Source organism: Macaca thibetana, chromosome 11 (genome assembly GCF_024542745.1).
Source record: "Macaca thibetana thibetana isolate TM-01 chromosome 11, ASM2454274v1, whole genome shotgun sequence".
In the NCBI taxonomy this organism is placed as follows: Eukaryota; Metazoa; Chordata; class Mammalia; order Primates; family Cercopithecidae; genus Macaca; species Macaca thibetana.
The window spans coordinates 5725449-5748998 of record NC_065588.1 but is presented as its reverse complement, the minus strand read 5'-3'; the positions used below and the strand labels follow the sequence as shown (position 1 = coordinate 5748998).

Genomic DNA, 23550 nt, shown 5'->3' with positions numbered 1-23550 from the left:
AGCAATAAAAAGGAACAAACTATCAACACACGCAACCACATGGACAACATGAATCTCAAATGCCAAGTCGAAGAAGCCAAACTCAACAGCCTGCATACTCTATGAATCCACTTATATGACATTTTGGAAAAGGTAAAACCAAAGGGGCATAAAACAGATCTTGTCAGGTTCTGGGGGTTGGGGGAGGTGATAGACTACAAAGGGCCATGGGAGAATAATGGGAAGTGATGGTATTGTTCTATGTCTTGATTATCGTTGTGGTTGTGGTTGTATGACTATGTATTTATCAAAACTTACAGAACTAAACACTAATGAAGGTGAAATGTACTGTGTGTAAATTATATCTTAATTAAAAATGAAGTCAGGTGTGATGTCCTACGCCTGTAATTTCAGCTAATCTGGAGACTGAGGCAGGATGATCACTTGAGCCCAGGAGTTCGAGGTTGCAGCGAGCTATGATTGTGCAACTGCACTCCAGCCTGGGTGGCAGAGTGAGAGACTCTGTCTCTAAAAAAAGAAAAAGAAAAAAAGAAGAAGAAGAAAACAACTCAAGGATGATTGCCACTTTACAAAATTATTCTCCAAGGGATTTGTTTAAATAGCACTCTCACCTATTGCCTTTTCGGTGATTTCATTTCCAAATGTTTAGCTTGCCAAAAGGGCACTTACGTGGTTTTATTACTGTGCTGCTTGCTGTCTGGAGGCTCAAAACTGGAAGCCATCATCAAGGGACATAGACACAAAGAGCTGAGACAAAGAAGCTAGCACAGAGGACAGCTAGGCTCCTGTCTTAACAATGATTGCATTAGCTAAGTGCTTTATAGTCACCTGCTTTTGATTATATCATGAAGCTGATTAGACCTTACTTTTATGAGCCTTCCAGTTTACAAAGCTCATATGCGTGCACTCATGTGATCCACACAATACCTGGGCCACTTAGGTGGGACAAGTGTTATTTCCATTTTAAAAGGAGAGAGAGGTGCTAAGAGTTCTCCTACCTCTGTGTGCCTGCACTCTCTTGACCTGCTTCACAGGCTGGGCAATTTTAAATGCATGGTAATTTGGTGTGATAGATATAACTATATTTTACAGATAGGGCACATAAATTATTTTACAGATAAAGAAGCTGAGGATCTGGGAATTTCCCAAGGTCATTCACCTAAGAAGGACCAGAGCCAAGAGTTCAGAACTTGGATGTCCTGGTTCCAAGCCTACTTCTCTTTGTGCTGTCTTGTATGCTGGCTATAGGATTTGTAAGCAGAATGTATTTAAGTTAAGGATATTTTGTTGCAAGTCTTCATGTTGTTAATGTATCCGTGAATGGAGAGTTTTAATTGGCTTCCATTATTAGAGCCAGATTATTATAAGTAAAGACTACTTTACTCACTGTCATTTTTACTAGTGACTTTGGGAGCTTGGAAGACGGTGGTGCAACGTTGTGTTTCTCTTGGCTTCTTATGTTGGGAGAGTGTCTGAACGCATGAGCACTGTGTGTGTGTTGGGAGCTGTGACTTCCAGAAAAAAGAGATCACCAATGTAAACATAAGAAGGGGTGATTTTTCAACATACACTACAACGTTATATCAAAATGAGCATTTTTTCTTTCAGTTGCTTTGAGTGGACATTTAATTTGGTTGCTTTTCAGTTACGTCTCGTTTTTATGCAAAATAGTAATGCCACCTTCCAAATCAGATTTAGCTTAGAATTGCTTTTCCTTGTTTCCTTGGTGGTCTCTGAGCTCCTCCTGGGCAGAGCTGAACTTTCTCAGTGTGTCCTCAGTATCTAGCACAGAGCCCGGCCCATTGGCACTGTTTAGACTTTGTTTGTTGAGTAGGACTGAACCAAGACTTATTCATCAAAACCTTGACCATAATTGGGCGGGAGGCTCAGGAAAAGTCCTTCCCTGGCCCCTCAAATGTCTCTTCAGAATCCCTATTGAGTGTTATCATCCGTCAGCCCATCCTCAGTTTTCCTTGTCAACAGCTTGAAAAATCTTTTAAAAATACCCTTAAGGGGCCGGGTGCAGTGGCTCACACCTGTAATCCCAGCACTTCGGGAGGCCAAGGCGGGCAGATCAGATCACAAGGTCAGGAGATCGAGACCATCCTGGCTAACACGGGGAAACACTGTCTCTACTAAAAAAATACACACATACACACCCAAACTTAGCCGGGCGTGGTGGCACGTGCCTGTAGTCCCAGCTACTCGGGAAGATGAGACAGGAGAATCATTTGGACCTGGGCGGCGGAGGTTGCAATGAGCCAACATCGTGCCACTGCACTCCAGCCTGGGCAACAGAGCGAGAATTCGTCTCCAAAAGAAAAAAAAAAAAAAAACCTGTAAGGAAAATGTTAGTGTGTGAGTGAAACTAAGAATTAATACTGAAGGAAAATGAAAGAAACTCTAATCCCTGTTGATGTTTGGCCTAATTTAGAAGAACGTGAATGAGTCTTGTTCCAATCCCATCAGAAATAGGTTCACATGTTCCTATTCCTTCAGAATGGCCACAAGATGTAGTTACCTTGTTTTCACTGTGTGATGGAAAGCCTGTTGGGCTAAGAGTCTAGCAACAGGATTCTATCCCTAAGTCTGTGCAAACCTGAATCTATTGCTTGTTTACATAATCTGTAAATGCAAGTGCTAATTACTAAGTGAATTCAGCTATAACATCATTCCCACCACAATTTATTAAGCCAACTCCACCTGTTGCTCAGTTCCAGGCAAGAGAATTGTTCCTCTTCTCACATCCCTTCAGACTCACTCCCAAGATAACCCTCGCTCCCAAACTGACCAGGGATTCTTAAACCTTTTGGTGTGTGGGTGTCATCTCTGTTTCCTTTGCCTGTGAGCCCCCCAGGAGTGGTGATCTTGTCAGTTTTCTTCTGCCTCCCACTGTGCCTGGCACCAAGATCAACGCACAGTGGGCCCTAGAGGGATTTTTAGAAAGAAATCTTTTAGGATAAGGAGGTCCTTCGCTTACAGTACAAGCTTTCAAAGGCTAGATGGCACTGTTGCTAGCACCAAATCAGGTGTGTTCTGAATATCAGTGGTGAGGAAGCGAGAGGAGAGAGCAGGGGCCCTGGAGCGCTCACCGCTGAGCGGCATTCAGACACCTTGCAGAAGTACTGGTGGATTCTTGCCGTACTGGCAGGGAGTGCTCTGCCATATTCTCGGCACCTTCACAAACACGGCTTCAGATGGTCTTCCCAGCTACCTTGTGTAGTAGGCAGGACAGCTGTATCCATTCTAATTTTATAGAACTGCAGCTCAGAGGAATCAAGTGCCTGAACTAAATTTATACAGTAGAGCTGTTTAATTAGCAGAGCTGTTTGCCATTCATAGCTGTTGGCAGCCCCTCCCCTGTCCCCTACCAAATGAGGGTCCTCAGAGCATGCTGAAGGAGGACTCTGGTTAGTGATACAATTGTCCCAGGATAATGGCCCGGGTGAACTGGACCCAGTCCAAGGGGAAAAAGGTAGGATTCTCAGCCAAGTTGATTGAATGGATCAGCTTAACCTGTGCCTCAAAATGTTTGGATTTGTGACAAGGGAGAGCACATAATACTACATGTAGCCTCTTTGAAGAACAAAATTGTGGTAATTTGCACAATTATTAGGCTCTAAGATCAGTGGTTGATGTTTTATTTAACAGATGATCTATTTATGGGATGCTGCCCTGTGGTTGGGTTGTTATCTGTCATTTGTCCATTGCTTTACTGTATTCACATGTTTCTTACTAAAACAAAACAAAACTGTCCTGTGCAGTAGGCAGGGCAGGTGTCACTACTGTGCCCAGTTTACAGATGAGGAAATAAAAGGTCAGAAATGTTAATAAGAGACATATCCAGGATCACACAGCTGATAAGTGGTTGAATTAGAACTTCAGTCCAGTGTGAGGTTGAAGTAAAATCTTATCCTTTTTTCATTGTAATTTTTCCAGGCTATTCCAGCTTATCTAGAAATTATAAAATTAGGAGAGTTGTTGATAATATGGAGAGTAAGGCATCAGTGACTAGAAATATATCTATATAGGGTGATAATGATCAATCATATGCAAATATATGCAAATTGAGAGCAAATTAATATCTGTTATTTGTGCCCTCTGATTGTCTCTGCTCTCCTGTTTCTCCCCAGGATGATGAAGATAAACTGACCTGGAAGGATCGTTTCCCAGGTTACCTGATGAACTTTGCCTCCATCTTATTCATGGTAATTTCTTTGAGGGACCACTTGCCTGTGACTGCATGCATGTAGATGCTGTTATGTGACTATTGTGGATATTATATTCTGCTAGGAAAATCATGAGAGGTTGGTAAAGGGAGAGCCACACTCCTGTGTAGAGGGGCCGGATCTTATCTGATAGTGAGGCCATTGACCACACAGGCTGGAAGTTGGAACTCCCGGGGAGTAGGTTGCCAGATGGTGCTTCCACATCGAGACAGACCAGAAACTTGGAGAAGGAATCAGGTAAGATGGCTGCAATTGCAGCAGCCTGTCTGGGCTGTGGGGTGGCTCTCTCTGACGTCTATGGATAGACCAGAGTCTGGAAGCCACAGGAGATAGCCAGCTTGGGCTCGGTAACTGTGATTCTTCAGCTTTCCTATGGTTGCTGGGTTTATTTCCTTGTGCTGTACCTTAGAGTTTGGTACAGCCCTTTTGCAAGACCCAGATGGTCTCAGCTGTGTCAGGGAAAGCTGAGGGAAAATCCTGTGATTCCTATTTGAGTTAGATCAATAAGGTGGTAGCAGTTTATTCTTGTTTGCCAGCATGGGCAAGACAGCAGTACCTGAAGCTAGAGGACCTCGGGGAAGGCAAAAATCAGAGGACAATGTTAGGGTTACTAATACTCCGTATCTCTTTATGGAAATATTCCTTACGGTATTCATGATTGGAGGTTGTGCTTTGTAAAGGAGTGTGTGTACTCACAGCTCAGAGCATTTCTAAGTAGGCCTACATGTTAGTTGCAGGTTGAAAGAGGGATCACTTATTCCAAAAATTGGCCTGGAAATTGTTGTAACTCTGACTCTGGCCTGAGGGGTTTTGTTTGTTTGTTTGTTTGTTTGCCATTATTTTTGCCATCATGACCTTTAAGTACAGGAACTGTGTTTTCGTCTCAGAAATGTAAAAGGTGAAGGAAACTTAGATATCACCAATTCAACTCCTCATTTTTCAGATGAAGTACAGAGTTGATGGGTGCCTTGCCACAGCTTAGAAGTCTAAATTTGCTTTCTTTTCATTGCTTAACAAGTGCAAGGCATGTGGAATTTATTCAAGAATATGTGGTGAGTTGCCGTGTGTTAAGCTGTTATGACATAAAGTTTAATTTAGCACTTCAAAGCCTCCCACAATATGCATATTATTGTTAAAGAGTTTATTCCTTCATTCAATATTTAATGAGTCAAACGATGTGCTTGACACCATTCTTAGACACTGGGGATACAGCAGAAAACAAAACAAAATAATCCCTCTCTTAAAAAATTTGCAGACAATAAGTAAGTAAATAAATAACAATAAATAGGTAAAATAGACTTCTGTCTCCCGTAGTAGTAGGTTAGGATATTTGTAACTTCCCATTTTGCTAAAATTTACAAAAAAAATTGAATGAATATATTTTTCAATCTTCTCAAAGCCTCAAAGGGCTGACAGAATAGGAAGTAATACCAGAGGCTAAAATCTAAAGGAAAATGGGAACCAAGGAAACAAATGCCTGGGCACTAGAGCTACTTTTACCTTGAGAACATTTGCCCGTCTAGGCAAACCTAGGCTTTGGTTTTGGCGGTTTTATGGGAGCAAGCAGGATAGAAATTAGGGATGACGGATGGCCCCAAGTGGGGATTGTAACAGGATGTCCTCACCAAATTGAAGCAGAACTCCAAAGGGCTATGTTCAGAGTAAAGATGAAACTGAACTATACACACCCTTTCCCACTTATGAGACTACAGAAAAAAAATTGTTATGGATCTAAGCAGAAAAGGGAGGAAAGGGGAAACAAAACTCTGTTCTTAAGAAGTGGCCAGGGGCAATCCCTATTGTGGCTTTCTATCCTGGGTCACCACGTAAGAAGATCAGGGAACCTCAGGTTGTGAACTTAACACTAGTAGGGCTCCCAGGTGCCCAGAAGAAGATGAATATGTACTATTTATGCCAGGCCTCAAAAAGTCACCCAAAATAATTTTTCAAGGGCAATGAAGAGAACACAGTCAAAAACAACTAATTGCTCAAGAAATTGAAGCACCATGTGAAAGAACCAGCGGGAACACACAGCAAAGACCAGAGATATGAAATTATCAGTCACAGGTTAAAACAGCAAACTTAAAAATATACACAAGGAATAAGAAACTATGTTGAAAATTATCTAGCAGATGTGAAAACTAACCAATAAACCTCTATCTGCTAGAAATAAATATATATATAGAAATTAACAAAAATATTGTTATATATATGATTTTTATATACCATGTATATATGTGTATATATATGTGTATACACACACACACCCACGACCATGGATAGATTTTGTTTTTTTTCTTGAGACAGAGTCTGATTCTGTCACCCAGGCTGGAGTGCAGTGGCGCAATCTCGGCTCACTGCAACCTCCGTCCCCCGGGTTCAAGCGATTCTCCTGCCTCAGCCATGGATAGACTTAACAACAAGTTAGACAAAGCTGAAGAGAGAATTTGTAAACTTCTATACAGGCTGGAATAAATTATCTGTAATACAGTATAGCGACACAAAAAATTGGCAATATGGAAGACAGGTTGAAAGAGAACAGGTAATGAATGAGATATAAGGACTGGTGGTTTCCTAAGTTGTTGCAGAATGCCAATCCACAGATTGAAGAATCCCAATGAAACCCAAGCAGAAAAGGTAAAAAGAAATCTGTATCTAGATATATCACAGTGAAATTGTAGAATGTATGAGATACAAGAAAAGTCTCAAAAGCAACCACAAATCCAAAGGCAAATTACCTTCAAAGGAAAGACACCTGGACTTAAAACTGATATTTTATAGCACATTGGAAGTCAGAATACAATGAAAGGCCCTCTTCATGTGCTGAAAACAAAACAATTTCTAACTGAGAATTCTATGCCCAAGAAAAACATCATGTAGTGATAAGGATGAATTAGAGATATTTACAGACAAATAAAAACTGAGAGTTTGCTATCAACTGAATCTCTCATTAAAAGAAATTCTAAGAATGTGCCTTGGATATGATCCCATATGGAAGACCATGGTTTTAGAAGGGAATGAAGAGCTTTTAAAGTGGTAAATATGTGAGAAAACCTATATGAACCTTGACTGTAAAAATAATGATGCCAATTTTCATGAAGTTAAAGAAGATAGAACTAAAATATATGCAACAATAATATGTAAGTTGGGTGGGCAATAAATAGAACAATAATGTTCTAAGGTCTTTAGATTATCCAGTCGATCAACTGATTTTAAGATTTATATGGAAGCACAAAGGCTAAGAAGAGTCAACAAACTCTTGAAGGATGGATATGTTACTCTAATTATAAAACTACAATAAGTAAGATAATGTTATATTCTTGTGGGAAGAGATAATTAGACCAATGGAATAAAATAGAAAACCAAGAACCAGATTAATGAAAGTGGCACTGCATATAAATGGGGAAAAGAATGAACTTCTCAATAAATGCTTCTGGGACAGCTGGGTGTCCATACAGAAGAAAATAAAACTGGGCCTTATTCACACAACTCAAAAACATCAATTCTAGGTGTATTTTAAAGATGAACTGTGAAAGGGAAAACAATCAAGTTTTTAAATATATAAGAAAAAAATATTTTCATGACCTTGGGGTAGGGAAGAATTTCTTGAGAAAGATACAAAAAGCACAACCATAATAAAATGCTGGTAAATATGACTATATTAGAATTAAGAATTTAAGTTCATAAAATACCTAATACACTCTGTGAGAAGACAAATTATCAGAATGGGATAATGTATTTGCAACAACTATAACTCAAAGAATTACTCTTAACATAAAGAATTAAAAAACATGGAAAAAGGTAATTCAGTATGAAATAGGAAAAAGATGAATATGTACTTCACAAAAGAGGAAATCCAAATGGCCAATAAACCTATAAAAGAGTACCCAGTCTCATTAGTAATCCTGGAAATTCTAATTTAAACCACAATGAGATACCATATATGCCCAAAAGTCTGTAAATAACAAGTGTTGGAAAAGATCAAAAGAGCATCTTAAACTCTCCTATTGGGAGTATAAGGTGAAAAAACAAAAACACTTTGGATATAGTTTGGCATTATCTAGTGAAACTGAAAGTTTCTGAGAAATTCTACTCCTGGGTATCTGTCTTAGAAAAACTTGTGTCCATGAGCAGCAAAATACATGTACAAGGATGTCTATGGAAGCCCTGTTTATAATAACTCAACCTGGAAACAGCCCAAATGCCTGTCACCACCAGAATTGATACATAAATTGAGGCATATGTATACAATTAAATACTATACAGTCATGAAAATGAGCAAACTAATAGCTATGTATAACATCAAGGGTGAAAAAAACAAGGTGAAAGAATATATACAGTTTGAATCTACTCATAGTGTTCAGAGACAATACTCAACTATATAGTTTAAGGATGCATACCTTGGTGTTAAAACTATCAAATGAGCAAGAGAATGATTATCACAAAATTCTGCACAGTGGTTAGATCCAAAGGAGCAGCAAGGATGGGAGGCCATGTGTGTGTACTGGGGTGAAGGGAATTCAAAGCTGCTGGCAGTGTTGGTCTGGGCTATACTGGTGTTTGTTTTATTCAGTGTGTGTGTGTGTGTGTGTGTGTGTGTGTGTGTGTGTATAAAATGGATTTTTCTGCATGTTCGCAATAAAATTTAAAAAGACACAAAATGCATATATTAAATGGGTTGGTCAGGTAAGTTCTCATTAAGGTGACGTTTTATCAAAGATCTGGAGGAGGTGGAGGAGCCAGCCACATGGATATTCTAGGGGGAACATTCTGGGCAGAGGAAACAGCAAGAGAAAAGGCCCAAGGGGAGCAATGCCTGGCATCAGGAGAGACAGCAAGAAAGAGCCACAGTGTGGCTGGAGCTGAGCACCCTGCAGGGGGTAGTGCAAACGGGGACACAGTTAGAGAAGTAATGAGGAGCCCTGTAATTAGGGCCCTGGAGGCCACAGTAAGGACATGGGCTAATTCTATGTGAGATGAGAACCCCTAGTAGAGGATTTTGCAGGGAGTGACATGACCTGACATACATTTCAAAAGGATCATTCTGGCTGCTGGAGTGAGAACATGCTGGTAGAAAGGCAGAGGTAGGAAGAGGGAGATCAAGTAGGAATCTGTCGTGATAATGCACGAAGTGTGGTGGCCTGGGCAGGGTGAGAGTGAAGAGTGTTCAGATGCTGGTTCTATTTTGAAAGTGGACTGAAAGAATTTGATCATGTGGTATAAAACTGAAAAGAAGTCAAGAATGACTCTTAAGGCTTTTATCCTGAGCAGCCCAAAATCTGCCGTTATTCCTTACTCGGTTGCCCTCATGATGGATATGAATCTAGAGTTCAGGGAAGATGTCCAGGCTGGAGACCTAATCACTAGAAGGCATTTAAAGCTATAAGATTGCACGAGATCACCAAGGGAATGAGAGTCGATAGAGAAAATGTCCAAAGACCAAGTCCCAGGACACTGCAGTGCTCAAGTTTAGGAGCATGAGGAGGGGCCAGAAAGGAGAATCGAAAAGGGACAGGGGAGAATACAGAGTCCCAGAAGTCAAGGAAGCATTTCAAAGGGGCAGGGCAATTAATTGTATCACATGCCGCTGATAAGTCAGGCAAGAAGAGCACTGAAACTAGGAGCTTAGCTGCTGCCTGAGAGAAAAATCTGTATCATCATCATCGTTATCATCATCATCATCAACAACAACAAATAGATCACTGGACCACCATTCAACAAATACTAAAAACTGGGTCAATGGTGGATCATCTTGCCAAAATTCTAAGCTTTTTCTTTTTTTAAAATTCCGTTGATACGTCCTAAAGCTAGACTGGAAAGTGGGAATATTTTTATTGTCCACAAATAATACATAATTATTTCTCCTTTGTAAAATCTTCCCTTTCCCAACCCCACCCAACTCCAAATCTTGATATAAATGCAAGATTCTGTATCAGAACGAATAACTAATTGAGAATCTCACTCTGCCTGGGGTCCCACAACTGCCACCAGCAAGTTCTGGGAACTGAACCATGTGGGCAGGAGCTGGGAGCAGAGTGGTGGGAATGGGGGGAGCCCCCTTTACACATCACCCTTCACAGTCAGGTGCTCAAGCTTGTCCAGGCTTAAGCTTCCAGACCAGGGGGAATTATTAATAGCACTTTTTTACTCTCAAAAGTATTTCAGATTGGACAATACATTATATTGTTTCCTGCCTATTTGGTTTTTTAAAATCCTTATTTGAACTAACTTGTCCCCGTTACTTTTTCCCACTTAAAAAAAATCCCAGTTTTCTTTCTTTATTTTTTATTTAAGTTCTAGGGTACATGTGCACAACGTGCAGGTTTGTTACATATGTATACATGCACCATGTTGCTTTGCTGCACTCATTAACTCATCATTTACATTAGGTATTTCTCCTAATGCTATCCCTCCCCCTGCCCCGGACCCCCTGACAGGCTCTAGTGTGTGATGTTCCCTGCCCTGTGTCCAGGTGTTCTCATTGTTCAATTCCCACCTGTGAGTGAGAACATTCGGTGTTTGGTTTTCTGTCTTTGTGGTAGTTTGCTCACAATCATGGTTTCCAGCTACATCCATGTCCCTGCAAAGGACACGAACTCATCCATTTTTATGGCTGCATAGTGTTCCATAGTGTATATGTGCCACATTTTCTTAATCCAGTCTATCATTGATGGACATTTGGGTTGGTTCCAAGTCTTTGCTATTGTGAATAGTGCTGCAATAAACTTACATGTGCATGTGTCTTTATAGCGGCATGATTTATAATCCTTTGGGTATATACCCAGTAATGGCATGGCTGGGTCAAATGTTATTTCTAGTTCTAGATCCTCGAGGAATCACCACACTGTCTTCCACAATGGTTGAACTAGTTTAACCACTCCCACCACTGGTGTAAAAGCATTCCTATTTCTCCACATCCTCTCCAGCATCTGTTGTTTCCTGACTTTTTAATGATCACCATTCTAACTGGTGTGAGATGGTATCTCATTGTGATTTTTATTTGCATTTCTCTGATGACCAGTGATGATGAGCATTTTTTCATGTGTCTGTTGGCTGCATAAATATCTTCTTTTGAGAATGTCTGTTCATATCCTTTGCCCACTTTTTGATGGGGTTTTTGTTTTTTTCTTGTAAATTTGTTTAAGTTCTTTGTAGATTCTGGATATTAGCCCTTTGTCAGATGGGTAGATTGCAAACATTTTCTCCCATTCTGTAAGTTGCTGTTCACTCTGATGTTTTCTAAAGAAAAAGGACTTGGCATTACCCTAGAACAAGGTGTGGAGCATGAGATGAAGGGGTCAGGGTGGTGCTTAGAAACAGGTAGTTTTCTGTGGTGAAGTTAGGGTAAGCCATAGACACCTACTGTATCTCTCATCTCATTCCTTTCTTCACCCCTGTGCTTGAACCTAGGCAGAAGATGCCAGGACCATGGGCATTAGGAAGATTTCAGACATGCCAGTCTACCAAGTCAGCTGGGAATGCTTTTCATGGGGTGATGAGAGCAAAGAAATGCCCCAGTGCTATTTCATCTGCCTCCTCGTGTTAGAGGCCAGCATGGACAAAGACGAACTTTCTCTCTCTCTTCACCAATCCAGTGTGTTCAGCTAAAGTTTCCTTGTTAGATGGGCCCTCCTGTTTTCTTCTTGTAAGGGAGGGGATTGTCAGAGGCAATGTCCCTCCTCTAGAGCTAGGTGCCTGAGCTTTCCTCCTATGCCCCAGATAGTCATTTTCTTACACTTGGATATTGGGAGTCCACCATCAGAAATCCTCCTCCACAGCCTGGATTCTCATCATAGCCCCTTCACTGATCTGCCTTATTTGCACACTGCCCCTGATGGATCATCAGCATGCTAATTTTTAAAACCTAAACCAACTCACATCCCTCCTGTGCTCAAAACTCTCTGACGCCTTCCCATCTCCTGAGGTGTGGAAGCCAATATCCACACACTAGAGGGCGCCCTCCTGGCTGCCCACCCGTCTCCCACTCCACCTGTCCCCTTGCTCACTTCCCTTAAATCCTTCCTTTAGGTCTTTGGTAAAAGGTCACTTCCTCACCCACCTCTTTCCCAACCACCCTGTTTTAAATTGCAACTGATCTCTGTACCCTCTTTGCCTTCTTTGTCTCCACAGTATTTCTCATGCTGAAGGTACTACGTATTTTACCTATTTATTAGTTTATTGTCTATATTTTCCCACTAGAAGATCCACTCTGTGAAGGTAGTGCTTTCTGTTTCCTTTTCCTACTGGGACCTAGAACTGAGACTGGCACAAGGAGGAGCTTAAGACACATTTTATGAATGACCGAATGCGTAAATAAACTAGGTGGATGTCATAGGCAGCGTACTGTGTCAATGATGAAGTTGCTAGTGTGTGTGCACGCCTGTATTTTTATACTTGAGCTACTGTTGTGTGCCATGCTGGGGATCAGCAGAGGTTACTTGTGCCTTGTGCATTGCTACTTGCTCCTCTTTCCTTTTCCGGAAAGTTCTTCCTTCTTATTCTTTCCTCTCAGTCTTTCCCACAGGAAACTGTCCCAAAACGTTTTTCTGTGGAGTTTTCTCTGACTAATCCCCCTGCTCTCTGCTGAGAGCATACCGGAAGCTCGTGAACAGAGGCCTGTGACTCCATCCAGCTGCTACTAGGCTCATCTTTGTTGTATGTGTGCAATGATTTTCTCAACTTTGCTTCAGAATGCAAGTTCTGGAGGGCGATGAAGAGGCCTCCTCTCTTTCCTGTCTCGCTCTTGGTGTCAAGTAGGACTCTGGACTCTGTAGCCTGGCTTATGTTGCATTTTGTTTGTGCCTCAGAAGTAAAGTTGTGATGTGAAAACACCAAAAGCAACAGGAACCATAATAAAATGACCGTGTGCAGGGCAGCCAGATCCCCTAGAGCTGCTGACCAGCGAATCTTTACCAAACCAGTTCTACAGGAGGCGCTGCTGTGAAGTGGCTTTAAGGCACAGAATGTGGTACAAGACAAACCTCCTTTTGACCTAGTTAGAAGAGACAGATCACAAACATGGAATATACCCAGTGCAGTGGTTTGCACAATAAGCAACCAGAAAATATGTATTGAACTTAATAAACAAAATCAATCATGTGGGCTGGGCACGGTGGCTCACGCCTCTAATCCCAGCACTTTGGGAGGCCAAGGCAGGCAGATCACCTGAGGTGGAGAGTTGGAGACCAGCCTGACCAACATGGAGAAACCCCATCTCTACTAAAAATACAAAATTAGCCAGGTGTGGTGGCACATGCCTGTAATTCCAGCTACTTGGGATGCTGAGGCCGGAGAATCGCTTGAACCCGGGAGGCAGAGGTTGCAGTGAGCCAAGATCGCGCCATTGCACTCCAGCCTGGGCAACAAGAGTGAAACTCTATCTCAAACAACAACAGAAAAAGAAAAAGTAAATAAATAATGTAACCACAAGTGGTGGAAATAGTACTGGATTTAGTGCTGGAAAACCTGGGTTCTAATGTCAGGATGGGATTGTAGACTTTGGAACCATGGAGCAGGGTTCAAATCCTAAATCATCATTAAATCTCATGTATTAAAGGCATGTCTTGCATGGTAGTTAAAAGAATCAGTGCTAGTGAATATATGCATCGAATAAAGACATCTAGAAGGCACAAGTAGTTCAGCTGGTATTGATGATGTTATCACCATTAACATCTCAGCTCTACCATATACCCTCCAGACCTTGGATCAATCACATTGTTGCCTCTTGGGCTTCAGTTTCCTTATGTATGAGACTAAAGACTGTACATAGATGATTCCTAAATGCTAAGATTTTAAAATTTCTGCCATGATCCAGAACAGTAGGGTTGAAGTCCACACCTTGTGGACTTCAGCAAATCGCTTCACTTTTCCATGCCTGTTTCTTCAGCTGCAAAATGGTCACGTGGCTGGGTTGGTGCTCTGCAAGTTCCTGCAACTTGAAAGCTCTGTGAATCTTGGAATGCTCTGGGAAACACCAAACGAGAGGCTTAGAGCTTGATTTCTATAGTGGGATAGGAAATCAAGACCAGAGAAGGTAAACCTGCAAGGAATCAGAGAGCTGAGTGAGGTGTGCCGGGAGTGGGGCTAGGGAGGAAGGGAGGGCGGGAAAGAAGGCTTTCCTAGGTAAGTAGGACAGTGCTCCTTGAATGTGAAAAAGAATTGTGTTAAAATGCAGGTTCCAGGTTAGTAGGTCTGGGGTTGTGCTTGAGATTCTGCATTTCAGTCAAGCTTCCAGCTGATGCAGCTGATCCTTGGACAGTATTTTGAGTAGCAAAGAGTGTTCCTTCTCTAGTTTAGCAGCTGGGCCTCTTAGAGAATAACAGAAGCTGATCTTCTCCCCACACCTTCCTCCATGTCCCTCCCATAAGACCCTAAACAAAGGATGTTTTTGCCATTGTTTTTTTCCCCTAGTCTATCTCCCAATCCCAACCCCCAAATACACACACACACACGCGCGCATGCGCGCGCGCACGCATACACACATTCACTCACTCCTCGATACCCTCACCTCTCCAGCCTCATCAATACTTTCATCACTGGTCTTCACTGCGAAAGTGATTTTTGGGGAAAAGAATCTCACACCACATTTTCTAGGCCCTTACTGTCTGGCAGTGACAATCCCAGAGGAATGGAAAGTGAACATGTCTACATTGTTGGAGAGGGGTGATGTCATGTCCAGGTTTTCCCAGTTACACGGTAGTAGTCCCTACTTAGTCCTGGAGGCTGGTGTTTCTGCCGCTCCCCACCCCCACCCTGCAACAGAAGAGGGGTCTCACACAGAGTGTTTTTCCCATCCAACCTCTCCTCTCCCCACACCCACACACACCCAAACACACACAGCCTTCCTGTGCCCAGAGAACACCACCTTTCTGCCTTCCTTACCAAGGGCTTCTTTTTCACAACATGGCCAATAGGGCAATTACTGGTAGTTTTTGAAGCCCACCAGGATAAAGAGCTGAGTCTGCCACCAGCACACCCCAGGTACCCACCAGAGGTCTGGAAACATCCATACCTGGACACATCTGCAACCCATTGGCAAGCCACTGGAGTGTCATTCACACTGCTTGCAAAGCACTGCCCAAGCCAGAGGCCCCCACCTCCCCTCCCCTTTCCTCCTGTGCCTCTCCTCCCCTCCTCTCACCCCCTCCTTCCTGCCCCGCTCGTGTGTGTGTGTGTGTGTGTGTGTGTGTGTGTGTGTGTGTGTGTGTGTGTGGTCCAGCACAGCTTATTTTTTCTGGGGAGCCTTCTACCTGCCGTGTTCTCTCCCCACGTTTTCTATTTAGTTCTTCATAGCCAGTGCCCATTCTCTGTCCTGCAGAGGAAATAGGACCTGAACAGTTTCCTTTACAGAAAGAGTCCTAAGAAGGAAGGCTTCTTTCTTGAAGAAGTCTTGACTGAAGCAGGTTAGAATTTGCTCTGAGCGGGGGGCATGCACCTAGCAGTTGTCTCTCTCTCTTCTGTCCCCTCTAAGAGGCTTACTCAGGGCACTTTCTTCTCATAGCATCCTTATTCTTCCTGGAAATGATCCTTCCTTGGTTGTGATGGGGACAGGAGGGGACATGGGCACAGAAGAAGGAAGAGGGGCTGTTGGGCAGATCTAGGTCTAAGAGAGTGCCTTATTATTCTTAGGTTCTAGAGAGAGGAAATGAGGAGACCCTTAGAGGTCATGTGGCTCCTTTTGGAGCACAGCAGCTGGACACTTCTGTACCAAATGAGGAATCTGAGTCCTCCATTTCAAGTCACCTAGTAGAGAAATCTTACAGTGATATTTTGGTCATCCTGAGGACTGAGATTCCTAAAATCTCACTCTTGATGTATTCCCTCTTTTCTCCTTTGAGCAGCCTTCTTGCCTCTACTTATCAAGCTGTAACTCATCCCTTCTCAGCTCAGGTACCTTCAGTGGCTTTCTATTTTTTCTCATGAAAACTCCATTTTAAATCCCACTGTCTCCACAGACTATTCCCTGGCCACCCAAATTTACTTGCTCCCATGTACTTGGAGTTCCTTCAGCAATAATACTCTTCATTTAGCACTTAATACATTCTTGGACATTATTTACTACGGTTTGTTTAAAAGGAGTTCATGTTATTTCCATAGAAGATCAAAAGCTCCCTCACGAAAGAAATTGCATCATGTATGTTGAACACTCCACAGGGTCCAGCGTGTTCATCCTTATTGTGTGTGTGTGTGATAAATCATTTCAATTCTGATAAAAATTAAGACATCCTCCCCTGGAAAATGCACTTCCCCTCAGAACTCTGCCTAAAAGTTTGTTACCCAGTCAAATATTCCAGACTCATAATATCTAGAATCCCTTGTTACCCACCAAAAGACTCCAGATTAATAATATCTGATAATAGCAAATGGTCCTGTTGGCAGAGCAAATAGTAGATGCTCAAGAATTGCCTGCTGATGTGCATTTTTCTCTGTTTTCCCCCAAACAGATTGCCCTGACGTTCTCAATCGTCTTTGGGGTGATTGTGTATCGAATAACAACAGCAGCCGCTCTGTCTCTCAATAAGGCTACACGCTCCAATGTCCGGGTGACAGTGACAGCAACAGCAGTCATCATCAACCTCGTGGTCATCCTCATCCTGGACGAGATCTATGGTGCTGTGGCCAAGTGGCTCACCAAAATTGGTACTGTGTCACCGAATCTTCTGGCTGTCCTAGGCCCTCTTTAAGTCAGTGTGTGCAAGGCTTTTGGTGATAATGAACCAAAAAAAAAAAAAAAAAAAGGGACAGGGACAGGATGCTTTGTACAGTGAATTTTAATTAGAGGAATGGGGAAGTGCAATGTATGTGTATTTGCAGGGCTGCCAAAGGGCTTTCTCTAAAGGCGGGAATCCTTCCTGTAACATTCTTGATCAAGTCCTCTGGCCTGTGTTGATTGCCTCATGTGACAGGACACTCACTATCCCCTAAGGATAAACCACAGGGTCTGTTCTTTTTAGCCTAACCTAGAAGCAAGGCAGACTTCCTGTTAAAAAGTACAGAGCTTTAGCTCTCATTTTCCCAGCAGCATCTATAAAGTTGAGGAAAGCCTCTTGATACTTGAGCCCAAGAGGGTCTTATTGGTCTTATCTATCCCCGTATTGTCAGAGGCCCCAGAAAATCCACACATTCCCCGGGCACTGAGTAGACTTCAAAGAGGCATATCAGACTTCCCAAGCTTCAAACCAGTGAGAAAAATGCAATGGCCTCAATATTCAGACGTGTCATTTGAGCTGTAAGCCGCTGTTGCCCAAGCACCACGTTTTGGCATTTGGCATTTGTGCTTATTGGATGGGGGAGGCTGACAGTCGAGACCCTGTCCCATTGTATGTATTCTGGGTGGCCTGGATTCATCCCTTCCCTCTCTGAATGTAGGGATTTCCCTCTCTGACACTAGGGACGAGGTTTCCCAACTTCTTGTTAACCTCATAGGGAGGTTGCATTGATGGTATGTATGATGTCTTTAATTCACGGACCCTTGATAGGATAGCCACCTCCTCAGGAGCCTTCTCCTGATGACTGGAGAATTCCAGAAAGTTGCTCTGTCTGTGCCTTTCCCCTGCTTGGCCTCTACTGAAACACCACCCATGGTGAGCACTTTGCTTTGGCTTCTGTATTGCTATCGGCAGCTTAGCATCCTCAGGGGCAGCTCTGCTGTTTCCAGGAATGTGCATATTTATGAGTGTTATCTGTGTGTCTTCATAAGCTTCTGGAGAAAAATAAGCAGAGAATTTTAATTCAGCATATTTAATGATAGACAGGATTCTATGGAAGCACTTTGGAAGAACATCCAACACTCCTGGGGACTCAGGAGGCTTTGGAGGGAGAGGCATTTAACTGTAGAGCTCAGAGATAAGTGAGAGACAGATAGGCACGCATATAGGGAGGAGAGGATGGGCAGGAGGAGAGGGAGATTCCTGGCAAAGGAAACCAAGCGAGAAATACGGCACTGAAGGGAGTGATCAGGGGGTCAGGAAAGGCATGCAGGAAAGTGGCAAATGAGCCACTTGGGTGATTGGGAGAGTCTTGGTCGAGCTGAACACCAGCGGAGGAGGAGCTGAGCTCAGCGTATGGGAGAAAGAAAGCATGAAGCATGCACAGGACGCCAGGGGAGCCCAGTGCCGGGGCTCTAGGTCCAGGGCACATCCAGGGCATGATGGAGTGGGAAACTGGGCCGACGGAGTTAACCAGCTCGTGTTTTCTTGTTTTGTTTTGCTTTTTGATGGGAAATCTAAAATGCCAGGCTGAGGACTCCGATTTTTTTCATAGATAATGGAAAAGTGTTTGCTGGAGTTCCCAGGGACATTCAGCAATAAACAGTACCATCTTCCTGGCCTGATGACTGGACCAGCTGAGAAATTAGATCAAGGCAAGAGTAGACAAAGCCAAAATATCAGCCGTAAAACTGAGAAAGGCTACATGGGAGGCAGTAGCTTAGGAGAAGAGCCAAAAAGACATTCTCTGTCCATGGCAGGCAGCGGTGGATGGGCCAGCCCTGTGAACTTAGAACTTGGAGGGACATAGAAGAACACCTGCTTCCTGCAGGCCCTTAGCTCCCCTCTAAGTAGGGGCAGAAAAAGAGGCTAGGCAAGGAATGCCAGCATCCTCTTCCAGACTCAACAATAAGATAAGCTACTCCTCCTTCTCTCACCCAAGAGGAGAGATGGTTGAGCTGGGGGAAGACAAGCTGAGACATTACAACTAATCACATTCCCACCACATGGAGGAAACATCAGGAGTAGAAATAAATGTCCCCTACTCACTCCATGTGGTCCTGATCTCGCACCACTGAGGATTTTTTTTAAGAGTGTGGCATGACGGGAGCTGTCTGCAAAATTACTTAGCAGGGAAATAGGATGTGACAGAATAGGGAGAGGTAGGAGAGCCAATTGAAAGAACATTGCTGAGTGTATGGGCAGGAAGTAGGAAAAAGAGGGACAGGAAGTCAGTGGTGATGTCGACCTTCTTGCTGTTTATTTGTGTTACATTATCTCTCTTTTCTTGCATTGCTCTAGATAGTGATAAAGATGAAAGAGAAATTGAGTGGGCAACAATAGAAAACTCATTAATAAGTATTTAGTGAGTACTTCCCATGTGCGGGGCGGGGCCTTAACTCTTCTGTTTAAAGCCACAAATAAAATGGGCTGTAACACAGCTTTCACATCATGAAGCTATGTTCACTGTTTCTACCGACACACCCTCCTTGCCCAGACCAAAGCAGCTACCCTGGGCTGTTAAATCGATGTCCAGGACTCCATAAGAAAGTCTGTGCCCTGGAAAGGAGATAAAATCCTAACAAGTACATTTTGTTCTCTCTGAGAGTGATACTCATAAAGTATTTTTAAACTTAAAATAAAATTTGTAACTCCATTTCATCTTCACAAAAACTGCATGGCCAGGAAGGGAAGTATTATACCCTCACTTTACTAAGGTTCAGACTCAGATTCCACCTCTAAAATGTGAATCTCTTTTGTGTGACTTTGATGTCAGTTTCTCACCATCTGTACTGAAGTGGTGTGTTGGGTCTCCATCAGGAACCCCAGTGAGCCTTGTTCTGGGGCATTGCTCTTGTCTACCTTAGACTGGGTACCCCAGAGGGCTCAGAGAGGGACCGCTGAATTTGAGAATCCAGTAGAAAGAAGCTTTGAACTCTAGATCTGGCTCCTTCTCCTCCCACCCCCCAACTGTGTGGCAGTGGGTATTGGGGAACTTTTTCGGACAAAGGTTTGCTGATCCTTCCTTCGTCATATTCCTCCTGTCCTCTGGTCATCATGTGTCTGGACGGTTTTCACAGCCTAACGCCTATGCTGTTGTCCTCAGCCTCTTTCAATGGGCTTCTAGCTTGGAAATCCCCATCCAGCCAACCTTTCCTGAACAGTGGGTTTGGGGACATTGCTCCCGGTCAGCACCCTCAGACAGCTTCCCTTGGCCCTAGAGCAGCTCTAGTTAGCATTTCAAGCTCTCAGCTACTTTCTTCCCACTGTGGTCCTCCACCCCAGCTGACCCACTCAGCTCGCGGTCACCCTAGCCTCCCCGTGTGGCCCCAGCCCAGCCTTGCTCATGCTGCTGTGACTGCCAAAATGACCTCAGTGACCCCCCTTGAAAGGGCTTCTTGAGGGCTCCTCCTTTGTAAATCCTCTTCTGGCCTCTCAGCCGTCAGTGGTCATCCTCCCCCTTCCAGACTCCCCTGGCACACACCCTCTGTTTCTGGGTTCATCCATCAGCTGTTGATGGAGTGCTTGCTCTGTGCCAGGCACAGTTCTGAAAACACAGCAATGACAAGCGACAAGGTCCCTGCTCTCATTTTGCTTTCACTGTGGCAAGGGAAAGATGAACAGCGAGCAGGGCCATTCCACAGAATGTGAGGAAGGTCTGATGAGACAGACAGTGGTCTGGGGCTGTGCACTCTGGAGGAGTTGGTCAGGAAAGGTGTTTCAAGGTGGTAACTTTATAGCTGAGACCTGGATGGCAGGAGGGAGCCACCCACAAAAGGATGTGGAAGGAGAACTCTTAGGAAGATGAAACAGTAAAGGCAAAGCCTGCAGGTCAAGGCTAAGCTTGGAGCGTCTTATCCACACTACTCATTGGATGCTGATCAGGTGCTATCTGATCTTATCACATTTCACATATATGTGTCTTCCCAGTGTTAGAATAGACTAGGCTCTGCTGGGGTAATAAATTCATCTTGAAATCTTGGTTGCATCTGTAAAGTCATCTGTGTTCTTGCCCAGCCCACATATCTAGTGCAATCAGGCAGGGGTCTCTGCTGCACACAGTTGCTCAGGGACCTAGACTGATGGCGGCTGCCGTGGACACCATGTCAAGAAAAGACAGCTGGAGCATTGACTGGGGCTGTTAAATGCTTCAGCCTCCAAGCATCATTGTTCATCCCGTTTGCTCACAGCTCACTGGCTAGAATCAGCCTAATTATGAAGAACTTGGAAAACGTGTGAAAGGACATGGCCATTCTGTAAGCAGGAAAGGTCTGTGCTACTTGCTCCCAACCAGGCTGCAAGGCTCTTGAGAACAGTGACCCTGTCTTTCATTTATTTTTATTTCCTGCACAGTGCCTGGCCCATGGCAGATCTTAGCACATTTTTGTCATTGCAGTCATTGGTGAACTACGTCTCTCTCTTCATTCATGCATGCAAAAAGACGTTTTTCAAGGAATGCCCAGAGGCTAGGTATCTTTTAAGCCACAGTAGAGGCTGAAGTGAACATTTATGTATTCCTTATTTCACCTGTCTTCCTACAGAAGGATGTATGATCTTATTGAGATGAATAAGGCCAGTGCAAAGTTGACACAATGGGATAGTGACTGAAAGAGGCACCAAGGGTATCGGGAGACTTAAAGTTTCCTTAAAGGCAAAGAATACCCACACTAACAGAGACGGTCCCACAGAGTAGGTCCCAGCAGTATCCCCACAGGCAGAGATACGGTTACAGGGTTCCCTCAGGCTCCACGCGGGCATAAAGCTATGGATAATGCCACCTAATGGAATGAGAAGTCTGCCGGGCTTAAGACTTCCTTTGCCATTCTCACGCTGGGTTTAACACCCGCTTGGCTTCCTGCCCCAGATGTGTTGATAGTTGAGGAGGCTGTAAGTATGCGCTTTGCTCACCAGGTGCAAACAGCTGGTGTCAGTAACCCCAATAAGTACCCAAGTGTTTCCCACAGGGCTGAGTAATGGAAGACCAGTTTCCTGGGAGCATCCTTCAAGAGGCTGAGGTGTCAGGCCTATCTGAGGTCCATTCTTGCTACAAATATATATCACAGAAGGCAAGATTTGTTAATTTCCTTGAGAATGATATCTACCACTAGCAGCAGTGGCAGATAAACACAGTGATTGTCCCCCTGGCTGCCATAACAATAGTCAGGAGCTTAGATGCAAGGCATGCTGGAATCTGGAGGCAACACAGCACTGGTGAAGCAGGACTCAGCTGAACCCCAGGGTGGTGGGAAGGGGGCTTTCTGGGGAAATGCATGAAGCTTTGGAACTGTGTCTGAGAGGGAGCCCGGCTGGCCAAGGCACAGTGTACAGAGTGTGTGGCCAGCTTTAGCAAGCATCAGTATTGGATTTTGAGTGCTGCGGGGGTAGGATTCCAGTGGACGGGTGGGACAAGGTCTCTTAGTCCCCAGTGATCCGTTCACTCCAGGAGGGGATACAGGTGGTGGCTGTAGAGAAAAGGTTCAGGTCCTGGGGGAGGAAGCAGGCAAAATCTGGGCAGGTCACTGGGCCTCTGGACATACAGCAAAGAGGACAGGCTGCAGCATGTTGGGAGGATAGGGTGGGAGGCAAGAAGGCAATGGAGCTGACTGGTGCAAGGTGTGCTTCCTCGTCGGGTCAGGATGCAGGGGTGTATTGTGCCTTTGAGCCATACAAATCTGGGAGAAGGAAAACTATAGGATCTTAGCGTAACAATGTAGGCAGTGGTCAGGGTTGGCCTGGGCAGGGGGCCTGTCTGTACTCTAGCTTTGGAGAATTCTTCCAGTAGGAGGCAGGATGGAGGAGGCACGTCTAATGGCAGGCTTCTGGACTGAATACTCAAAATGCTTTTGGCTTTCTGACTGCTTTTCCTCCTTGTCTTTTCTTTTGAAACTCTGTGCAGAGTGCTGGCTGGTGCACTTCATCCCTCCCTTGCCATCCAGTCTTTCCGAGTCCCAGGGTTGGGCTCATTGTAGGTGCTTGAAAAAAAGAGTATTAGTCAAGTCAAGGTTTTTATGAAAATGGCCGTGCTTGGGAGCTGCTTGGACATTGCTGATAGCCCACTCCTGACTGTCACTGCCCCAGATGCTCCTGAAGTGGGGCCAGGGACGGGAGTGAAAGGAGGGATGGGGAAAGGCCCTGAGTTCCATTGAGTGCCCACCTCATGCCAACACTGGTTTGCGTACTTTGCCCCACATTATGACAGTAACACTGGGAATGAGTCATTTCTTTCATTTTACTTATGAGAAGGCTGAAGAGGTTTAGAAACTTGACCAAAGCATACAATTAGTAGTGTGCATGTGTGTGTGTTGATGCACACCCTGCTTACCCTATATCTCACACACATACACACTTGCCCACACACATGCACGCACGTGCACATGCGTGCGTGTGCGCGCGCGCACACACACACACATACACACACACACACACACACATACACACACACACACACACACACACACACACTGCTTACCCCGAACCAAACATTGTTCTAAGCACTTTCCATATATCTGTATGTTTAATCCTTCAAACAGACCCAGTCAGGTAGGTAATCTTAACACTCCCATTTAGAGACAGGAAGACTGAAGACACAGAGCAGAAAATGACAGGCCCAAGGT

At 44.0% G+C, this 23550-nt stretch overlaps 1 protein-coding gene across 1 annotated transcript in view; it reads left to right on the top strand.

Annotated features, from left to right (window-relative positions):
* ANO2 (anoctamin 2) overlaps positions 1-23550 on the top strand; it is a 363519-nt gene that overhangs the window by 272518 nt on the left and 67451 nt on the right. The window contains exons 15-16 of the mRNA XM_050747557.1: positions 4134-4208; positions 16673-16868. Of these exons, the coding sequence (XP_050603514.1) occupies positions 4134-4208; positions 16673-16868 (271 nt within the window). The remainder of the gene's footprint in view (positions 1-4133; positions 4209-16672; positions 16869-23550) is intronic.